The 24,038-nt window shown below is 41.9% G+C and overlaps 1 protein-coding gene across 1 annotated transcript in view; it reads right to left on the reverse strand.

Moving 5' to 3' along the window:
• The window catches only part of ca16b (carbonic anhydrase XVI b), a 101,032-nt gene extending 82,011 nt beyond the window's left edge, over positions 1-19,021 (reverse strand). Inside the window, exon 1 of the mRNA XM_047582555.1 lies at positions 18,258-19,021. Coding sequence (XP_047438511.1) covers positions 18,258-18,342 — 85 coding nt within the window. The 5' untranslated portion in view covers positions 18,343-19,021. The remainder of the gene's footprint in view (positions 1-18,257) is intronic.
• Positions 19,022-24,038: the final 5,017 nt, after the last annotated feature.

Genomic DNA, 24,038 nt, shown 5'->3' on the forward strand with positions numbered 1-24,038 from the left:
ACCGCGTCACCTGGAGGATTATTTGGGGACGGATTCATCTATCAAACACATCCTGAGATGGCCGTGTAATCCTGACCGACGGTGACCGAGTGACGTGCACTTAACCGTCCTCGAGTAACGGCGCACATTAAAACCGTGCATGGCAGGTATTTAAAGCAAAGACCTGCCTCAGGATTTGTTTTCTTACCACATCATGAAATCACTTAATACGGTCAACTCGTGTGTGCATAACAACTTTACACATCTGAGTTTCACTGAGATAGAGTTTAAAAACAAAAAAAAAGGAAAAGAAAAAGTGATTCATGCACATAAAAAGTGCGTCATAACCCAAAAGGAGGATAATGTCTTATAGAAGCTGAAAATAGAAACTAAACCCTGGGTATACAAAACAGAACACCTGTTTTTTAATTATTTTTTTTTTTAGATCATCTAGTTTGTCTAGCTTCGACTAATATAAAAAAAAATAAAGGTCAGCTAGGCTGGTACACAAGGAGCCATCTGGTAATCTATCATTTGTACCGATCCTCAGCGACAGCATTTGGCTTTAAAGGATAAAGCTGTCGATATTCCATGTTTTCGTTATTATAAACAAATCCCATGAAAGCGCCGAAACCCAGCAATGCATTAGCCTGTATCTCAGCAGCGCAGACTTTTCCTGCTGATGACAGAAACACACACAGTGTCCTTTTCAAAAAGTGATAAAAAAATAATAATAATTCCCCAGAACAGCTGGGTGCTGATGTTTTAAAGCAAACATTAGCCCATTAACAGGGGTACATCAAGTATTAGTTTGGGGCTCTTCTCAGGCGTTTGGCGCTCTAATGAATATTTACTACAGCAGGACGGCGCATGTGGGCTAAACTACGGTGGTCCACGCTCGTGGTAATGACGGAACGACACCGAGGAACGACAGCGCGGGGCTCGGCGGAGTTTTCTTAATTGGTTTTGACAGATTTTGAGGTCTGCGTCTCTGAGGATGCACCAGGCTGGAGATCAGCGATATCGTTGCCGGGTTTCGGTCCGATCGTGGGACTTGTTGACCACGAGAGAAAACAACAGGCTTCAAGGGCCGCTGTGATTTATGCACACCTTTATCACCTCTTTAACAATCTGTAACGATCCAACTCGGGGCAGCACTCCGAAAATCCCTCACGGACACACAGCACTGGCGCTACTTTCTGTCGGCGAAAACCCATTATCGCCGAGAAAATATCACTTTATTTCAGTTATCAAAGGCAGTCAGCTTAGCTGGCATGGACTGTTTCACCTGTTTGTAATGTGATTACTTCGCCGGTTAACCAGGGGGAAAAAAAATAAAAAAATAAAATAGAATTTGTGAAAAATACCTCTTGGCAACACGAAAGCCCCCAGACAGTATGCGGCCTATTCAATCACGTGCCACACGTCACCTTCACATGCCTAATGAAGGCGATGTGCCGAACAGTGCGCTTGAGTAATACTTCCCGGCGAGTCAGTCAGAACGGTTACATCTTTCACAATCTCCTTCAGCATTGCCCTGCTTTACATTCATGGAGCCACATACATAAAGCGCAGGCATTTTGACAGGAGCAGTTGTGGAAGACGGAAGCACGGCTCACTCACTGCGCCCATCCCCATTCTCTCTGCTAATTAGACGGCGAGGGGGAGGGCGAGGACGCGGGAATATCATTAAATTTAACTAATTAGACAAACTACAGTCGAAACAACTTTTACATTATTCCGTCTGAAATCGGACTAAACAGAAGTGGGCTGCTATATTCGCGGGCGGCGTGGGTACGCGAAGGGTCGAAATCGCTTTGTACTGTATATCCGGAGGAAAAATTAAAAAAAAACAAAAAAGTGTGCATACTGAAAGAGACGGCTGCTGTCCGTACAAATAGAATCAACTGTCAAATGTGAGGACTTCCTGTTAACTAACACACATCTCCGTGACAAACACACCTACATTCCAAATCATTTCATTTTTAATGCCAAATACCTCAGTGCATCCGCAGAGACCGAGGAGCACGGTTACCCGTTATTACAGTACAAGCCACAGTGGTAAAAGAAAAAAAGGTTGGAGATCTCTCTGCGGAGCAGAGGAGCACAGAAATGATGTAAGTGGAGCTCGGTCTTGTGAGTGCATGTGTTTCTCGTTCCTCGGGAAATAGGCAGCGTGGCTAGATATCCCCGGAAGTGTTCAAGTCACACCAAGGACCTCGGGAACATGAGAACTGCCAAGATCAGCCAAAGATACAGCGCAGAGGGAGCCGGGGCCTTAGGGCTGAAACATCAAACTCAGAAATAATAAAACAACAACTCAAATCCCAATGCAGATATTTAGACCGACACAGCTAAAAGCAAACGAGCGGTTTCAGCAAAGAGGACATCGGCATCCTTAGGCCACAAAAATGCAGCCATGTTACAGTCAAATTAAATCCATTAGTCTGGTGTTAAACCCATTCCACGGACAATTTTTTCTAAAAATTTCCCATGACACTTGTTTGAATCCATTTTTTTTATTTTTTTACGTGTACAAGTCCATGTCCAGCCCCGTCTGGCTTTGTGCTCATCACGTTAATTGACAGGAAATGCTACTGCTACATCCGAAGATAAGACGCCGAAATCCTAAAATGCGACTTCACAGTGAGACATAGAGACAGGCAGAAGAAGGAAAGTGACAGAAACTCAAGATAGGGCCAGAAACGCTGCCAAAAACACACGATTGTGAGCACTGTGTGCATTACCGCCCAGGACCTCCTCCCAAACAGAAAACATTTTTGTTTGTGTTTCATTAGGGAACTTGAACAACAAAGCAAGCAGAATGGGAGGAAGGGCAAAGGAGGCAGACTCGACTTTCTCATTATGCCGCACTTGCTCTGCAGTCTTTTGTGCAAACTTATCTGGCGAAAACTGGATAAGGCCATCTCATTACCATCAAATCCAAATGTGTCACAAACTCTCAGCCCACGCGCTGTTCGCCCGCATTCACGCGCACTTTCTCAAGGTTTATCGCCAACATTCGGTATTATTATCTGTGTTATAATATTACAAGTCAGAGGTGAGGAGCCCTGAGCGCCGCAGTGTGTCATGAGTTGCACTCTCCTTAAACCTTTTACCTCAAGGAATAAGTGAGAAACATGGTACATCAAATGTCAGACTTTGATAAAGCATGTGGGCGAAAAGGTCTAGATGAAAGTCTCCAGTGTATTCCTTCTTCCTTGAATAGAAAAAGAGACAGAACAAAAAAACACATCCTGGCATTTATTCTCTATTCATGAGACGCCAGTAAAGAACTATTGTTCTATTGTCAGACCGAAACTGACTCTTTTATGAATTAAAACTGCATGACTTCCTGTTGAGGAGCGGCTGCTTAACATAGCCACTTACTGGAAAGGCGGGCGGAATCCGCAGCGGCTGGAGCCTCCTTACAGATGGTGAAATTATACAGTAAATCTGAAGTGTGTCAATCTGCCGTTAAATGTGCTTCCAAAGCAACGCCAAGTACAGTGAATTAAGTGCATTAAATAGCTAGAGGGATCACTGATTGAGTGCATCAGGGGCTCTGATGAAAACCATTAACAAGATTAAACAAATTCAGGCCTATGACCTTTACTAGACCAGTGTTCCTTTCACACACTACAATAAACAATCCTCAAACGTGTCTCCACGCACTGTGGCAGGACTGTACATAACTGCTCTGACACTGTCAGGAAAATTTACTGTGTAAAGTGAGTTTTCAATTTTCAATATGTGGCAATTGGATCACTTAAGTGCCAAGATCTTATGAGGTCATTCCTCAGGACACGGTGTGCAGCCCCGCTTGAATTGTCTAGTTATTGATTCTGAAATAAATTCAGCTGCCTCGGGTGGATACATTATACTCCTCGCACATTACTGGAGTTCGCGGATGGTGATGGTTGATTACTGGTAATGTAAATGGGTCCATCTAAGAGAGTGACACTGATACCGGCAGGTCAGTTATTTGATCACAAGCTAGTGTAGCCAGAAAATGTGCGCGAGTGCGGCTGCAGCAAAGTGGTTTTGAGGGAAAGCGCCTAGGAAAGGGCACACTGTCTGTCGAGCTGTAAATTATCACTATAATACAGCTGCAAATTCATTAAAATGTTTGGAATCAAATACCTGCAGAAATGTGCCTTCGTAAAAAAAAAAACAGCTGCCTGGTGCTGATGAAAAATACCTAACCTTCAGGTCGCCAGGCAAATGACTCAATGTTAGCCATAAATAATACCGCTGCACAAGGACTTAGCATGCATCACTTTCAAACAGACTCCTCATGCCTGCCTGGGGCCATACAAGCAGTCAGACCTCCTCCCTTCCTCTTTAAATGCTTTTTGATGTTGGACTCTAATCAATACTTGAAGGCTGAATTTAGAAGCGATAAATAAAACCATGAATGGCAATGTACTCGATACCTCTCATAGCCTCTTTGGTAGTCTTGCAAGTATGTTAAGTTAGATGCAGGGAGGTTAATCATTTCTTTCTAAGGAACTGTACAATGACCAGGATGGAAATACAGTCTGGCTCAAGTAATGAGAAGCAAATCTAGCACTTAGGCCACACGCCGATACATTTTACACCGAAAAATTACAATTAATGTTTTAGCGTTGCAGTAAGAAGTGGACATTAGCAGCCAATTTAATGTATTCCTGGTCCATTCTTATTTTTCATTCACTATGAACTGTATGCAACCCCAGCCCTCATGACAAATCATTATCTGCCATCAGGTTTTCATGTAATAATTGCCCAGAACTAACCTGCTGAAATGTAATTCAAGAAAATTAAATCCTTGCTTCCTCGCATCAAGCTGTTCTCGGTTTCCTGTAGTTACCCACCTTTCCCACTGCTTTTGTAGAGCAAAAGAAGAAATTACAGTATGTTTCCAACTGTTCCAACTTGATTAATCTGACGAAGAAATTAAATGTGACATTTTCTAAGACAGGTGAAACAGAAATTAAAACAACCTCGGTATTTCTCATCGATGGCGCTGGAGCTCGTCAGGGTTGGCGGTTTTGTACATACAGTTTCCTCGAGAACAAGCGGGTCCCAACCTGTCGTCGGACTGGCTGTGCATTTAAAGCGCTTCAGACGGATGAGAAGAAATTCACACATGAGATCAAGGATAAGTATAAAAGCATAGCTGTGATCTAAACAATCCAAAGAAATGTTCCTGCTGATTAACTTGGGAGGTACTACGGTGGAAGGAATCGAGTGGCGCGCCGCAATAAGATGGCCACTAATTAGCCAAAAGGGATTACAAGACTATTACAGTACCAGCCATCTATGCCAACACAACACTCACGACAAACGAGGACATCTGCTCAGACCACGGCTCCTCAACATTCACACTCTTGTTTGGCCTTGTTTTCCTACGTGGCAGCTTGGTGGTGTTCTGTTCAATCAACAGCGGACTATCAAAAGACACCCATACACATTCTCGCGTCAACCGGAGCCACCTTGGCACCGACTTCATCTCCTTCTACATGTAGTCAAACTCGCTAAAAAAAAAAAAGCAAACAAACTGGAGGCTAATAAACATAAGCGCACGAGAGCAGTGGCAAACAAAGGCTGAAAAACAGCATTCAGATGAAGGGGTGCTTGGCTGGGACTCAAGGTAATGATTCTAATCCAGCAGCATACACCGCACAGCTGAGCGTCGAAGCAAGGCCATTAGCTGCAGTTCTTGTGACCCGATAATGCCGGGCACGAGAATACACATATACTCCCGGTTTCTCCCACAATAAAGCATGCGTCGGATGTGCTTTTAAATCGCGACCTTTAAAACGAGACAGACGCAGCAGTGACTGATTTGTTTTAGACCCACAAATCGCTATAGAGCAGTCTTCCAATTATTTCCTTAATTGCACGTTCAATGGAAGATCGAAAAAATGGGGAAGGTGCAAAGGGATGTTTTTATGATAAGACGCAACTTCCTCGTGCCAGGGGACGCTTGCGGAGCAAATAACGGCGAGGCGCACGAAAATGAAGGTGCACTTTTGCAAAGAACTAAGAAATATAAACACACATAAATACACGAATGAGGTATCCGAGCTGGAAAATGCAAGATGGTATTAACAGCAGGGAAGGACAGTGCATCAGTGTACCGCGCTACCCAGGAACAAATCACACAAGATTGATATTGCTCAAGTTGAGAATGTGTTGAAAATATATTATTATATAAGTGTCTTTAAGTAGTACTTGGTGTACCGCTGTTTATGACAAACAATCCAAGCAGCCATCAACTAGTTTATGTTTCTCATTCTCTGCACAAAAATGAAAATAACAGCAAATTGAATAGAAATATTCCATGCAATTTCTTCCCCAACCAAGTGTTGCTGCTTTATACAAATCAGTTAAATCTCCCGTTATCTTTGGACATGGTGACGGATGAAGTCCTGCTAATGCTAAGCTGAATATCCTCAACACTGCCCTCTGAATCCTCTTTACCGAATAAAATTGCTTTAATCTGACTATTGTCAGGACAATTATAATATTCATTGGCTTAAATGCATGATTAATCTTTCTTTATCTCAAAGCAACCACTTCCATCTTAACAAGATGGCACTCGGTAATGTTAGTGGCGCCATAAGGCCTATTCAGAGCATTTAATTCTAAACATTACAGCAACACAGATGATTGTCTTGAGAACAGCGAGGCTGATGCAGCAGGCTGGTTGCTGGCTTCCACCTGCCTGATGCTGGCTGGCTGTTAAGTGCGGGGACAGATGATATCAGGAATCCCTGAGTGATTAGTGCCTACCTTGGGATAGGTCCTCTCTGCTGCGGTAAACACGTATGTTGTGAGGTTTAGATTAGCTGTGGCAAAAAAAATACACAGCAGCTGTCACACCTTCAGCTTACACCAGCGCTTGACAGATAAGTTGTCGCGCAGCAATTTGTACGACAGCGCGGCCCAAAGTATCCGGGGATTGGCCGGAAGGCGCCTCACTTTAAGTTTTTCTCTTTTGTTGCTGTTGTTTTTCGTCTTATGAATAAACCGTTGACCGCATCATCATTTCACTGTCTGATAAATACAAAAGTTGTCTTTGTTGAGGAAGCGTAAAATAATGTCTTTCTGAAATATGAAAATGTCAGAGGAAAAGGCCATGGTATTCAAATCCCTAGTTAATTAGGTTTCCACTACCAGGAGGGTTTGAATGTTTGTGTTGAAGAAGAGAAACATTTGCATTCCCCAAAGGGGAGCGTGTCAACAGGATCGATAGGGTAGCCTCCAAACTCCCTTTTTGCCTCCAAAAAAGCATCTAACTCAGCAGAGTCTCTCCCCTGGAAATCCCCAAAATTAGCCAACTCCAAGTGATGACTCAGTTTTCCCCCCACACCAAAGACCCCTTTCACGTGGTTCTTTTTGTGAAACGGTGAAATTTCAATTACGACGTATTAGGCACCTGGAAGGGGCCTAACACCAAGTGAAATGCGTTGCAGCCTCTCCAGTAACACGGTTAAACACCAATTACCCCGGCCCTCCCATTGTTGTTTCAGAGCTTTCTCTCGGAGAGATAGCTGAGAAACAAACAGAACATCAATCTCATTTCAACCCCAAGGAATGAGCCTTGGGACTCATCTCGTATAGGGTGTTAACTTAGGGAAGGGGAAAAAAAATAAAAGCGTCTGACAAGGAATTAATAAAATGAGTTTAGCACGAGAGAGGATATCTCCTCCTGTTTGTCAGTTTGGCAGGCTAATAAGCTTTGTGATTACTTCTAGTCATCTTTATTTGCCACTTATGCCATGTACTCGTAATGAATGACCTTTAATAAGTTAATATTTCATTATCAGCACTGATATGTGGAACCTATTGGATTATTCCAGCATGAAACATGCAAGCATACCAGAATAGCACCATCATCGCGCAGCGTATTTTCAGATTTTTATTTATCCATTTATTTTGGACGATTCTGAAATTGATCCAAACTCCCAAAGTGGATATCACGGTGCCAACACATATTAATTTCACAGACGAAATCCTTATTTACTTCAGCTGACTTTCCAAATCACACTACTTTTAAACGAGTACGTCCTCCCGTTTGAAGTCGAGAGCTGGAAAAACCGTAAGGAAATCAATTACGAAATATGCGAGTGTGTTGGCGTTAATTAAAATGGTAAGGTGCACAATTAAATGCGCTTTTTATTTGAACAAAAAAAAGAAAGAAAAAATTTACCCAAATCCAGTCCATTGCTTGATCTAAGGTTTAAGTTCTACTATTTTAGGCGGATAGTAGCAGGTCATTTTGGTGTCATTCTGTACAGTACATGTACAGAATGACACCACATTTTAAACTTGTCATTAAAGTGCAAAGATTTTGAAATCCCGCTAGGTTGCACGCGCGGCGCGCTAAGTGCTTTATGCCTTGCTGAAGATTCGAAAAAATCCCACAGCACGGAGGAGCCTGTGAGCGACGCTGGTGAGACATTGCTGGTCCAAATATCTGCGGTGAAGCTGAACAGGCTGTTAATGCTCTTTTCACAAAGTCATGCACGTTCAGAGACAGCTTGGATGAATCTCTGGGGTTGCTTTGAGCTTCGAACGCGGCGAAATCCTGGATTTTCGACAACCAACAACAGCTGGCTATTAGGAGCAATGTGGCTGCTCTGTTACTTTCAGCGCCTGTACGTCGTCTCTGGACATTTCCTCTCGATTCTGCGGTGTTTGTTGCAAAGCTGGCTGTTGACTGCCGATGTCCCTCACTGCTAGCATTAGCAAAAACCTCTAACAATTCCAAATCTACCTCTACTTCTTGTTTTCAAACAACAAGGGATTAACGTGACTTTCCTTGTACTGGACATGTTTCACGACCCGACGCTGCTTTCGTTATCCGTAAATCCCTAAGTACATAGCTTTAAGTTTATTATTCTGCAAACCATCTCGGTCGCAGATCGATGGAAATCAATCAAAAGGGCTCGTTTACTCGCGTGGCGTCTGTAAGAAAAATAAAAAATAAAAAATCCAGGCCAATTATTTTTTCATCTCAAACACTGACATCCGCGTCAAAATCCAATATCTGCCACGAAATTAAAGAGCCATACTGAAAAAGTAGTCCGCTAAAAATAGACAGCGCTGTTGAACCTTCGAGTTGCATGAAAACTATACTAAAGGTTGTTGGGTTTTTTTTTCTCCAGGTTTACATGGCATCATTTCAAGTATTCTGCTGCTGTGCTCAATTCAAACAAAACACTTATCTATCCTGTGAATACCACTGCAGAGCTTCAAGGGCTGAGTAAAGTGCACAATTTTTATATATATATACATATATATTTATATGTGTGTGTAGATGCAAATATATTTAAAGTCTGCACTGCTCTCATTTTGAACTATAACCAACCCACATGCATACTAACCATAAGGTAATACTTCCACACGCTGGCGAGGGGGTAAATTTCCCTTGCTACATCTGCTCTAGACTATAAGAATATAATTTATGCAAAGGTTAAGATTTAATTCATCAAACACACCTTGACTTTCATTCAACAAGCTTATTTTGTATTCTGCACAGCACCCTCCGCTTGATAAAACATGCGCAGCCTAATCCTATATCTTCAGTGATTGTCGCCATAATTCATGACAGGGAAAATGAGCCCTGCGGAACAGATAGCCTACTTTTGAATTTGGTTTTCCTCGCCAGGAAAAAAATAAAAGACAAGGCAATCTTGAGTGTAACCATAAAAAAAAAAAGGGAAAAGGGAATGAGCACAAAGCAAACGCACACATGCTCTGTTGACCCACAATAATACAATGTAGGAATAGAGAGCCTGAAGGTTCCATTGTCTCCACTCACCACAAGGCAGCGTTGACTGACAGTTCAGCTGTAAGTAAAGCTGACACGGTATCACATCGCGGCAAGATTGTTAAAGGGGAAAGAGGACGTAGCGGCTCAAGGACACGGGACATTTATTGATATGGCCATTGCAGCAGTAGATGTCCTTCAGTGAGAGTGCCTTATTGCCTGGACATTAATCACTATTGTCATGAAGCACAGGAAATAAGTACACTGGTTTCCCCAACAGCATTTTTCCTCCCTTGTTTCAAACCCGCCTGGTCGATTCCAGTTTGTGAGTGTGTGTTTGTGTGCGTGTGTGTGTGTGTGTGTTTTGGGGTTGGATGTTGCTAGAACAGATGAAATGATTTGGAGTGAAGTGGCTGTGAGTCATTCTAAATGATTAAAACGCTACTGTGACCAGCTCTGAGTATCTTGGCTGAAAAGACTGGGTGAACTCAACCATACACACCAAGTAATGAAGTGATGACTGATTGCCCTGCTTAACATAAGTTAAACAAATAAACAGTTTTATCACTATTAACGTCGAGTTACTGTGATTACCTTATAAAATAAACATGTTGGGCTCGCGTCGGCAGGAATTTAACACTTCGGTATTAATTCCTACAATCGCAGGCAGGACGTTTCGCCCTCGATGTTCGGCGTTAGCCAGTGAGCTAACGTTCCGCTTCACTCACATCTCTCCCCTCTTAGCTTTGCTACGTATACAGTATATAACACCCTCTAGGTCTTTGCCGGACAGCTGTCTCTGAAGCATGAATTTCACTCGTGAATAAATAAATCCCCACATTTATTGACAGCTGAAATGAATACTTAATGATGCCTTTCATTTGTCATTAATTATTCTTCACACACTGCACATGTGAGGGAGTAGAAGGACTGCTGCAAGTTTTACTTCTGATGTGAGCGGCTTAATTAAAACAAGTAAATTACAAAGTATCTCCTTGCGACATTGATTATAAATGAGCTGCGGACGCGTCTTTCGGCGCGCTCGTACAACAAAAGAAAATCCCAAAGCAACTACCAGCAACACGGGAAATTTCGTTGCTAAAGAACAGGCTGCTTGATGGTGCTCCATTTCTGAAACTTATGTAAATCACGCTGGAGACACAGGCAGATCCGCGGCACAACTGGAAATCAATACTGCCGTATCCAGCGGACAGAGAGTGGGCCTTGGCACTGATCTCACAAGAGGGAGAGTAAGATAAATGCACGTAGGAATGATACAGATTCTCTTGTAATTTAAATGTAATGGCACACAGTAAAAGAGCAAGAGATATAATATATTTATATTGGTTATTATTTAGTACATTTTGCCCTGCTGGTGACCGGTCTTTAGTCACTCCATAACTTTGATCCAGCCAGTTTTAAAGGGCCCCTGTAGAGTTTTATGACCACTACCAGTGCAATGAAGCAATGTTTTGACAAGCCCGTGTCCCAGTTTTGTCTGTATTATGCACAAACACACAAAGGCATAAATGCACACGCACGAGCGACGCTACGCACATTTCACACTGTTCCACAGATCAATAGCCGGTGACTGATCAACAGCAACGCGCCCACAAAGAAGAAGAAGAAGAAGAAGACAGCTAAAGAACATGGGAGGTAGACAATGCCGGGTTTAAATTATGCTAAAAGGAAGGAAACGCATTCAATATCTTTGTAAAGACACTATGTTTGGCAGAAGGGGCTGAATGTAAAAATAATTTTTGTTTGCATGTTCTTTATGGAGCGGCACAGCTTATCCGGTTCGCAAAGGCACAATAGGAGTAGTAGTAGTAGTAGCAGCGCTAAGCCGAGCTCAGACGACAGGCGCCTTAACATTCTAAATTAGGCTGCATTACAAACTTGAGAAGAAACTTCTGGCTAATCTCAAGCTATCCCACTCTACAAGATTTTAAGATAAAAATAACAAAAAATAGCAGTATTCATACCGAATACCGTTATTTTTTTCCATTATAATATGAATTTTTACTGCATCACTTCGACGTGTGGTGAAGATGGAAAGGGCCGAAAAATGGAGCGGCAGAACGAAAGGACTTGTGCTCAAAAAAGGTGCTGTGTTGTTGTTTGGGGTGTCGTAGGGTGACCAGACGTCCCTGATTTCTGGGGACAGGCCCTGTTTTGGACAGCTGTCCCCGAAAATGTCCCCAATATTAGCTTTTTATAAATGGGAAAAACTGTAGTTGCATGCAGACTACAATTGTTATGGAGGCCGGTCGTGCTACTATTGACATTACACACATAGCAGTTTAAATATGTTTAAACATGAATAAATATGTCAAAATAAATGAAACTGCAATTGTCCCCGTTTCTTCATTCTTCATCATTTTATCTTGATACCATTTAATTCTTTATCTGTTTTTTTGAATCTCCGAGCTGTTCCACATCAACAGGCAATGCTAACACGGGGCCATGCAAACCTGTTTTACCATTAGTGTGGGACTATTCCACAATATTTAGTCATGATCACAGTAAAGTAGTCCATCCTTAGTCAGTCTACTGCATTAATTGCTTTCAATCAGTAGAAAATGTGATGAACAAATGCTTATGCAAGAAAAAAAAATAACGCGAAAAATGGTGAGTCACACTCCAGTCAGGCAGGGGGCAGTAACCCACCTGCTAACCGCTTTTCTACCCAATAATCCAACCAGAACACAGCAACAGAAGAAAAAGAATTCACTGTAGCATCAAGATATTTTTCAGTGAGAAAGAAAACAAACCAGAAGGCTAAGCGAGCGTGGATAACGGTTGGGGAGATGCAGTCAACACTGGGCGTCTCCAGCAAGAACTGGAGGTGAGATTTGAACCGTCAGTTTTAATATCTGTCAACGGTTGCTAACATTAGCCTCAAGGGCTAGATTGTTTATTGTTGCTTGACAACGCCGTCAGCTGCTCCGACTCGTTGTTGTGAGACTTGTTTTCCCTCATTGTATACTCTGGAAGTACTGACATAATCCTTCAGATTTGTAATCCCAAATATCAAACATGTTTGATGATAATCTGGGCGGCCCGCTGAGCAGATCTGTAAACCCTCACATCACAAGATAATCTAGGCTGAACCTAAGTAGGTAGCGAGGTCTGGGAGGGACAAATATGAGCGTGTCTGAGCCCAGCGTTACTCTATAACAAGGTTTTTAATAATTACACTATTTATTTACATTTGATTATCTTACTTTCAAACGCGGTTTTTGTCAGTATTATTATGGTTTACGGGAAAGGCTTAGGAGCCACTTGTAGTTGAAGTATACCTTTCAATTCAGGGTAATTGGCGGCGTGATTTCTTTCAAGGCAGTCAAACGCAAAATCGAACAAATCCACTGAATTACATTTTGTGAAACCAATTTGCAAGGTTATCTAATTTGTTAATAGCACTCAAAAACCTGGGTTTGACTTGCACACCTTTCCTTTGATGTTATCATAAAACCAGTAGAGTGCTTAAATTTCTTATAGTGGCTGCCACCGCATTGAACTTCCACCATTTGTGAAAATATTTTCTCATATAAAAATATGGCAGTGTCTCTAAATGAAATTTCACAGTGCTTACCAGATGATTCTCAGGTGTCAAGGTACTTTTAATCTAGTTTTCTTTTTTTTTCTTTTTGAAGTCACTACATAACCAGACACTTGCAAATGAATAAAAACATCCAAGTGAAATATGTTCTTAAGAAGTGATTGATTTGTAATTTCTGAAAATAACACAGGTTGAAGATGGTTGCCTGCACAGTAACACACATGGCGTGATTACACCAGAGAAATCACGAGGACTTTTTCAAACTGCATTTTCCATCACTAAGGACACTGCAACATTAACGCTGAAAAGGGAAATGAATAATTTATACTCTACTAGAAGAAGTCATCTCAAACCTTTAAAATGATTCCTCAAGTGTTTGTGAAAGTTTTTCACATTTTCTAGACTGTCCTCACTTCCCCTACAAATGCCCTTTATTATGCCTTTAAGTTTTCAGTAAATGTTTAACACCTCATCTTGTTTCTGCAGCATAAACAAAACTAACTTTCCGTTATTAGCGGCTTCCTATTCTAGTGGATACTGTTGAATAATAAGGTGCTGCTCATTCCACGAGCTGCCTCACGCAACTGAAGCACATTCTTCACAGCTTAATTTGAGGTGTGTGTGTTTTTTTTCCCCCCAAACCACAATAGCGGCCTCTGCTTAACCACTATTCACATATCATGACCACGTTTTACACTCTCAAAAACCTGGATGTTGTGCTACAATACGCCACCGTACGTTAAGCCACTACAGTTCAAATTCATCACTCAGAGTACCACGGCGCTGTGTGGAAGTTATTGATAAGGTAGCCGTTATATTCAAATCCAACCATAAGAGATGAGCATCACTAGAAAAAAAAACAGCAAATTATCTGCACACAAGTGAAAAGTGATTACATGTGCAGTGTTTCCCCATCGGACCATTTAGTGGGTGGCACAGGCAGCTGGTGGAGAGACAACAGAAATAACGGTATGCTGAGCCCATCGATGATTGAGACTCAGCATATGTTGCTGCTGCTATTTTAAAACCAGGAGAGTTTGTTTTGAGATGTCTGCTGTGCATATTGCAGCAATTATGAAAAAAAAAAAAAAAAAAAAAAAAAAAGGAAAAATATAGTGAGGACCTTGATGATAATGATGCTGGTGCCAGCATCAGTGATGTCCAGACAGCTGGCATCCTGCTGGCACAGCAGTACATCAGGACCTCATTAATAACGTTAATAATGTTTCCTCGCTAATATTCCTGTTTGCAGGGGCAGTGACGGAGTTATTTGAAAAAGGTCATTCCTACAGTTTAATATAATTGAAAATGGCCATTATGTTGGTCAAAACTGTTTTGAGCTTTTTTTTTCCCCCACTTAATTGAGCTTCTTTTGTTTCTGCAACAATTCGTTCCCCAGTAAGGCTTTACTCCTCAGTCCTTTTTCTGTATGGCTGTATTAACAGTGCTTAAGTGTCGCAATTAGAGTTTCTATAATTAAAGATGAGCAATGCTTCTGATGACGGCTACGGAGCTGCAATGGCAACTGCACAACAGAAACGTCTGAATACGTTTTTGCCTGGCATAAGAGTTTTCAAAAACACCACGACAGCAGATGCTCTAACGGATTTTTTTTTCTATACGGCATGTTACTGTAGAGTGTGACATTTGGGAGAGGAAAACCCAGATTTGTATTAGTAAAAAAATATAAAACCCTCTAAGATGTTCTGAATAAAAAGGCGATGCATAGCCGTCAGTTTTACCAACAGCTATGCACTTAAAGAAAGGCAATGCCCTTTCTTAACCTTCAGAGTCTCCTGTTTTCATGTGAACCTAACACCGTCTGTGTGGTTAACTCTAAATTGAAATTAATTAAATTTGTTTTGTTTTGTTTTGAAATCACAAAGCAAGCATAACATGGTAATGTTCAATTGAATTCATCCTCCAACACCTTCTAGCTGGTCTGCCACTCAGCTTGTATTGCCTTTCTGGTGTGTGTCAGAGGTCTGTCGAAACATGCCATATTAGAAAACTCGGCTGTTAGGGGCTTGTAAGGCTACTAGTCAATAAAGCTGCAAACTGAAGACATGAGGACGTGGAAGCATGGAACTGGGGGATTTTGGAGCAAGGGGTGGGGGTGACTCAGAGAGGAACCATTCTCTTGTGTTACATCACTGCTACTTGGCTATGGAGGATGGCTGGTGCCACGGGCGAAATACATTAAAAATATACTTGGACGCCGCTATACTTGAGCACTTATCAAATCCGTTACAGCAAAAGTTGCTACGGCTCCCCGCCCATCACGCACTTTAACGTAAGTAGGCGACGGAGTAATAGAGAGATGCTTTTTACATCCGATGACATTACTGGCGGGCTGTTACTGTAAACACGTCTAATGGTACTATAATAGAGAATGGTGTACAGAAAACATACGCGTCACCAAAAATCAACTTATTAAACTCTGAGATAATTCATTTATATGTAGCATTTAAATATATACATAAAAAGAACTATATAGCATAGTCAGATATTTTTTAACTTTTTCTTACATATACATTATATTACACTGGTCTCATATACGATAAGTTATAGGCCCTGCTTGTTACCATATCCAAAAAATTAGGGATGTATTTAAAGAGTCTAAGATGAAAGAGTTCTTGAGATGAAAGAAAACTTAACACCAGTCAAAAACTTGACCCAACACTACAGAAAATGTTTCAGCTATATCTTGGGATAAGACTTACGGTCCAAAACTGGCTGATTCCGGTTGGATTGTCGTATGCTAAATATATATTGAGTTTCTTGCCTCATTAATTATATAAAAATAAACATAGGTTTGGTCTTTAAGTGTCTTCCTGCAGATTCTGGTGATTTATCTTGATGTAAAGATAACCTTAATCCTAACCCATTGTTGCCCTAAACCCAGCCTTAGTGCATCCATCGTGTCTAAACCGGAAATGTAGCATAAGCGAGGTACATTACACCAAGGTAGAGTGTCAATTATAGCTGGGGGTTCGAGGTGCTCCAAGCCCCACTACTTAATGATAATAGGCTTAAAGTGTTAGGCCGGACATATGCGCGTTTCTACCTATATATTTTTTTTTTCCCCCACATAATAATGCACTATGCTGCATTCCTTTGGAGCATCACTTGTGGGAGTCCTCAGAAATTAATGGAATGCACACACAAGATGCATTAAGTAAATCGAACGTGAATGGCAGCTTATAGGTCAAGTATGCATTTCCTCGCATGTGTACAGCTTGTCACTGCTACTGCACGGTGAACAATAGAGAGAGATCAGTGCCGTGTTAGACGGTAACGCAGAAGCCTGCACTGATAAAATGAAACCACTTCAAGACTGTTGAAGTGTTGGGGAGTAAGCGAGGGAGCCATGCCTTCATTATGTCTGGTTGACTAGTTAATGAAAGAAAACTAATTCAGGCATGCATTAGCACCTCCAGACGAATTTCTTGAATAAAAATGTTGACGTTGTCGGGGCATTTCTGAAATTTTGAAGATCTTCCCACACGCGCTCGCTAAGAAAATTTGTCAAGTCTTCGGCCCACTGTGGCCAATAATTTACAGCATAATACAGCACGCGGCATGAATAATACAAACGCAGAGGTCTCCAGTGCGATATCTTTCGGTAACACGCAGCACACACGAAGAATTACGTTCATGACAGCTGACTGCCTACATGAATGCGTGGTTTAGAAAGGAGGTATATCTTCAGCCTATAAATATGCATTGTCATGCATGACATGAAGGCCATTACGTCAGGGATGCACACCAATATATTGATTGACAATACCGCTCACTCTGACCTGAAACAGACAACTCAAAAAAAAGGCTACCTGACAAGACATCTACATAGTCATCTTTGCAAAGTCCAACCATAGGCTAACATTCCCCACCCAACCACAGAGAACTATTGGAAACACTGAAGCATTCAAAAACCCAACCCCGACACCAGTATTTTATTCAGTAACCCATTATAATGTATGACCTGGTTAGGATATCTGTGATTACATATCTGGAGGTGAACGAGTTTGAATGCATGACCTTATCAAAATGCTATTGATGTCCTGTGGCGTATAGATCTGGCTGCAAGGGCTCTGAGACTTTAAAACTGTCTATATTTAGTCGGCCCGTCGGTCCGAAGAATCACGCGGGTCACAGACTTCCGTGGAGCGCTAGTAATCTCAAACCAGCAGCCGATAGTCCAGAACCACGTTCACGCTCCGGTGGCATTAAACGCCCTCCATACATGCACATCCATCTCCGAGCCAACAGCGCTAACTATCGCCCTTATCCTCGGCTCTACCTACGCACATGACAGCGAGGAGACGCACAGATTATACCTGCACATAAACTATGACCACAACTACACTCAGCCCACAATGAAACTCGAGACATCTAATAAGCGCCTATGGGCAAAGCAAAGGGACTCAATCACTGTAATCCCACGGCAGCCTCTTTTTTTTCTTTTTTTAATTCATTTATTTATTTATTTATTTTTAAGTGAAATATCGTCACGTAGCTATATTCGCAGTGTGTCTGCAGGAATGTTATTGTACATTTTTAATTGATGTGTTGCAGCACGCCGGTGCGACTACACAACCGGCGATGCAGCGACCGAGAAAAGGGTCAAATCGACGCCGCAGCACCGGGACTGGTGGTGGGATGTTTAACGCAGGGATAGTTTGCGCCACAGTCCAGCTGCCTAATCAATAACATGCGCACACAAATCACGGAGGCTAACAAACGCCTCGGCGTTAACGCGGCCGTCGGACGTTAAACTCGGGCTCGGCCCTGCAGCCGTGGAGACACACGGCTCTTATCCGTTACCCCCGGAAGAAAAAAAAGGGAAAAATCCGTTATCTCGACAACCGAAACTCGGCGTTACCCTTGAATACAAAAGGGTGCACAGACTGAGAGGTAGCGGGCTGCTGCCGTGTTGCATTTACTTACCAGGCTGACAGTCGTTGTGTTTGGGCAAGGTTAAAAACATTAAGGATAAAATCCACCAGTAACTCGGTTCCCGTATTCTCCGCATGTTAGACTACTCATCGAGAGCAACAAGAAGGCAGCGGGTGACAAAGTTTGAGTCTTTTCTCCTCCTTTAAAAGAAAAAAAGATTTAAAAAAAAAATAAACAAATCACACACACACTGCCGAAGCTGAAGCGAAGTTGGCACCGCGGCCACGAAGGCAGAGCATCAAAGTAATGGTTGGCGGTCAGGATACAGTCTCTGTTCTGGAGGGGTAAAAAAAAAAAAAAAAAAAAAAAAAGAAGAAGAAGAAGGGAAAAAAAGCGAGGGGACTAATTTATTCGCCTCCAGCCCGAGCACAGGCTGCTTTTAGCTTCGAGGAATAAAACGTTACGCACACTACGGCGGTGCAAAAGCGGTTCAAAATCTGGACTCCTCCGTGTCTGCAGCGGGCTTCCAGATAGCGACATTCCCAAAGTGTGGAGGGGGGTCAATCGGCGATCAGTCGATGTCTTTAACTACGCGACAAAAAGTGGTCGAACGCCATTGATTACACGTGGGCATTATTTAGGCGATTATCCGCGGCGTCAGCGAGACAAAGGGGGAAAGCAGAAAAGTGGCGGTGCTGGAAATATGTCCCATTCTTCCATCCAGGAAGTAGACTAGCGGTCAGGCGTGCACGGATGTGTGGCTACTGCCCGGGTCCCATCCTACCGGACAGGCTGCGTGTGTGTGAGAGGGAGAGAGAGGCAGCCTGGACGGGGCGGGGGCAGCGGAGGGAGGGAGGGGAGGGAGAGGGAGGGGGAGGCGGTTCTTGGGTTTGCTGAATGCAAAAATGACTCGGGAACGGACCCAGAGGCTGCTCTCTGTCTGTCTACGGTGCCGTGATAAGAAACACTGTCAGACTGTCTGGTCACCGTCCACACCGGTGCCTCTTTTGAATGCTGCATCAAACGTGTTGCATCAAACATGATGAAATGCTGTTAAAATATTATCTAGCTCCAGAGCCAGAGGATTTGAAGTCTGGGTGAGGCGAAGCAGCCTCTCCGCAAGGGGGGAAAAAAAAAAAATCCACTGGTTCCTTCCTGTCATCTCACTGTTTTGCTGCTTCCTCCCAGGTCCCATTATTAAAATGACCCGTCCGTGGCCACGCAGCGTTGCCCCTTTGCCTCCTGCTGGCAGATCTGTGAATGGAATACTTTAGCAGCAATCATCACCTGGAATATCATCGTGTGCAAGTGTGTACTGATTGGAGAATTATGCATCCACTGGTGATACTCCCTCAGGTAAATGTGTAGTTCTTGCAGAACTATCCAGCTGGACATTTAATTTGAGGAATCTGATTAAATTTCTCATTTAATTACCCAGATCTCTGCAGGGCCATTGAGGACAGTCACAAGGGCCCTTTGCTTTTAATGTGGGCCATCTGCTTCCTCTCCAAAATGCCTACCTTTTCAAAGCCCCCACAGCCTCGTGGGCATCCTCGCGTGATCCTCCAGGCTGCACTGCCTCCATGCAAAACACCACCGTGGGTTGACAATTACTCCAGACCCGGCTGTATTCTCACTGATCAAGTGCAATTAACCTGAGCAAAAGTTTATGGATACTTTTCAGTTTGGTTTTTAAATCTCATCCTGTCAGATGACACAACATGGTCGCCCTTTGATTTAGCATGCAATGTTGACTCGTGTGTGCCGGTAGATTTCCCCCGACCGCCAGAGCATCTCAAAACAATGCAAAGAGCCTAATACATTTGGCTTATATCTGTACTAACAATACATAATTGTAAAGGAAACCTGTAGAGTATTTTTGAAGCTCAACGTGCACGGCACTGGTGTCGCCATCTTGGCACTGACTGACTTCTCTTAATGCTGCCTTCAAATGGAACTTGTGAACTTGTGATTTTGACATGGGAAGTAATTTACACAAAATCCTTGGCCTTCAGATGGTAACATCAACAGTAAGTCGTGAGAAGACTATGCCTAGGCAACTGTTGGCATCTCCAAGCCACAGAGGGTAACAGTTAGCAAGCTAACAACTGGGCAACTTAATGTAGGAAATATCAGCATTTTAGTCATGTGTATTATTAAACTCAAACCTCAAAACAACTGAATTATGATATACATGTATATACCAGTATATTACAACCCATGAACTCAGACCCTATCACTTCAGAGGTTGTGAATACTTCAACAGAGGGCTGTTGAGGTGAGGCCGTAGGAAACAGATGGCAACATGTGGAGGTACCCACAAGGTGTCCTTAATTATACATTATGTTTAAGCCTTGATATAAAACGGGGATGAATTACATAAAAAAATCATACTGAGCAGTTGTCATGACTGGCATAATAATCTGTAGAGACCACAAGGGCTTTTTCATTCCTCCTGCCAAGACTTTTTATCATGGAGGTGTATGAGGACTGACTCCCTTTTGGAGCCAGCTTCAAGTGGTCATTTGGGGAACTGCATGTTTTTCATTTTTCAGCCAGCAAGGTTATCACTTGGAAACAAAACCCAATCAATTGTAACCCATTGGATTCCTCAAAACAGAAAAAGGCCGTAGCGATGGACAGTTTCTCTGCACATGCTCAGTAGGATTCTCTCTCTGCCTATGAAGAGCACGCAGCACAACTTCCACTTGGAGAAGGACTTCAACAAAGCACTGAATGAGAGCAATTAGAATTCATTCTGGACACAGTGTGTTTCTTCATATTAGATTCATTTTATTCTTTTTCTTCATTTTAGATTCCCACGGCTTTAAAAATATACATCTTATATCTAGTTTTATATTTAAAAATCAACACTGAATAAATTATGTATCGCCAGCACGCATACAAAATGTTATCATGGCTGACAGATCGGGGCCTGCTGCAGGAATGTACACCAATCAGCCATAACATTATGACCACCCTCCTTATATTGCGTAGGTCTCCCTTGTGCCACATTTGTGACTCATCAGAGAATGGACATGGGCATTCTGAGGGCGTCCTGAGGTGCCTGTCATGTCAACAGGATGTTGTTAGTGGGGGCCTTTGGGTGGAGGAGTCTGGTCTGGTCTAGGTGGGTGCTACATGTCTAAGTAACATCCACATGAATTACAGGCCCAAATGTTTCCCAGCAGAACACTGAATTATGTCAAGATGGTCAATGTGATTTACTTCTCCAGTCAGTGGTCATAATGTTGTGGCTGATATATATCTACACGATGTCATCATCATATTCTGTCTATTTATACATTTCATTATAGCTAGGTTACAGACTGTTCCCAACCCAATGGCTGATGTAAATGAATAAAATATACTCCAGTTCAAATATTTAAAATCCAGTTACCATTTGAACAATCGTGGCTAAAACTTTAATTTTGAATGGATTCTCATATCCAGCGTATTTACTACAGCAGCAGTGTGACTACTTTGAAGTGATACAACTTCTTACTCACCTTAAATATGAGTAGTATAGTCCTGTCCTTATTAGTGAGAGCAAATAATATGTATTGTATTGTATTATAATGAAGGCACAAACATACAGCACTGTATATGTTTCTTATATCCAAAGATTGCTATTGTATTTCAGTTAGTATCACATGTATGTACAAAAAAGCCAAAAGTATTACAGTTCCCTATCACATCCTGGCATTCCAGTAGTTTACTCTCTTTAATAAACAGTATGCCTTATCTTGTAAAACTGGTCACTGTTTGGATGATCTTTTAATCAATAAAAACAGTTCCTGGTTGCAGCTTCTCACTTGTGAAGATTTTTTTTTCTGTCCTTCTTTAATACAACAGCAGACTGAGTATCTTTGTGTCCTGGACAGATGGTCAGACATTTGCACTGTTCATTTTAAAGACCAAACAGTTGATTCATTAGGAACATAGCTGACAGATGAAAATATAACAAGAACAACTGTAAGATGCAGCTCTGATGTTGTAGTCAAAACATTTTGATTAGCAGTAACTCCACAGTGTCTTTTTTTCTGTTGTTGTTGTTGTTTTTTTAGTCTGAGTCAAGAAAAATAAAACTGTTCGGAAACTGTTCAAAAACCACAGTCAGTCCAAATTAATTAATTCAGAGTCTAAAAGGCCATGATCGCATTTGCGGTCATAATTTAACCAATAAGTCACAAGAGTCCTCAAAGCCAGGGCTAGGATGTACTTGTCTGTTGTTACAAAACAATGCCTTGCAGCCTTTTATAAGATCAACCCTGGCATGATCCAGGCTTAAACATTCAACAAAAGGGATCTAAGTGTGCCACGGTGTGTTGTTTTTAATTATCGCTTTCAATGAATAGTATTCAAATAAAAGTGAAATAAAACCCAAGTGTTCCTGGTCGAATATAAAAACAAGATGAGTTCTTCATTAGATGAGTGTTTCTACTTGTAATTTTGCATCTCAGCCCTTGTTGAAACTCAATTTTCTCCCGTACAGCAACACTCATTGGCCTCCCTGCATGCAGTGCACCATGTGTTTCTAAAATAAAGGGACAGGCAATACATTATAATTAATAATACACCATTAAGTTGCATTACGTCCAACCTGGAACTCTGACAAATGCACTCAGGTGATACAGCAGTAATTTGGTTAAAATCCTGCCTCGCATCACACACGTAAGAGCAATTTCGGCTCGAAACTTAATATAAGATGAATCATGGCTGTTGTTTTTCCTTCTCTCCTAAAAGGATCACACTGGGATTCATAGCGAGCAGCGGGTCCCAAGCAGCCCCGCGCTTTGCACAGTATGGCGTCACGGTTCTGTTAGTTTCATGAGGCACTTGTAATACGTGCTGTTGCATTTGACGTCCTAATCTTTTTCTCCCTTTGGGAGTTTCGACCCTAAAGGCGTCCTAACACGTTCCCTGGCAAGCTAAACTGTGCCTCGCTGTTAAAAAAGGAAAAGCTGAAATATATATGATTCATGCCAGGCCAGCCATGACACCAGCATTGTCCCACCAGGCATCTCCTTCCTCTTTGCCCTTAAGTGGTTTGAGAGTCACACTTGTATTATTTTTTCAAACACATTTCACATGTTGACAGTTGCTACATAATGTACGACCGCGTGCATCAATTATGTAATGCAATTCAGGCTATGACCATATATAATTTATTTGATTCTCAATCTCTTACATAATTTAATCAAAAAGCTATTTTTATAATTATCACTCTCTCCCAATAGTTTTATCTTTTGTTGGTCTGTTCTCTGGTACTCCACGTCAACGTGTAGTGTAACCGCATGAATATTATTAATGCTCCAGGAGGGCGTTGTGAGTGTCTGCCAGCGAGGCCGGGATGACCTTAAAAAGGGTAGCACTCAAAAAGAAGCAAGAAATTGTTCAAAATCTGGCCTCTAGGAAGCCATAAACAGTTTTTTCATTGTTGATTATTATTTTTTTTTTTATTCTTTAAACCCAAAATATCTAAATGCAGGATGCACTCCAGTATCTCAGTTAATGTGCTCCTTCTGTCTAGTCTTTCTATTTTTATTAATGGTGAACTATTGTGAGCATAACTCATAAAAAATAAGGTTAAGTTATATTTGCATTAGAACTGCATTATGAAATAAAAAAAATACTCTTTTTTTCAAGCTGTTTTTGAAGCCAATTATAGGCTCCGGATCTGAAAAAAAAAAGCATGATGACAGCAACAAAATCAAACCAGCTCCAACTACTGACTTCTAATTCAAAGATTAAAGAACCATACCTGTGTTGTGCGTGTTTTAGCCCATTTACCCGAGCCGCATTCATTTCACATCACTGCCAACGACTTTT

The sequence above is a fragment of the Mugil cephalus genome, chromosome 4 (assembly GCF_022458985.1).
Source record: "Mugil cephalus isolate CIBA_MC_2020 chromosome 4, CIBA_Mcephalus_1.1, whole genome shotgun sequence".
Taxonomy (NCBI): domain Eukaryota; kingdom Metazoa; phylum Chordata; class Actinopteri; order Mugiliformes; family Mugilidae; genus Mugil; species Mugil cephalus.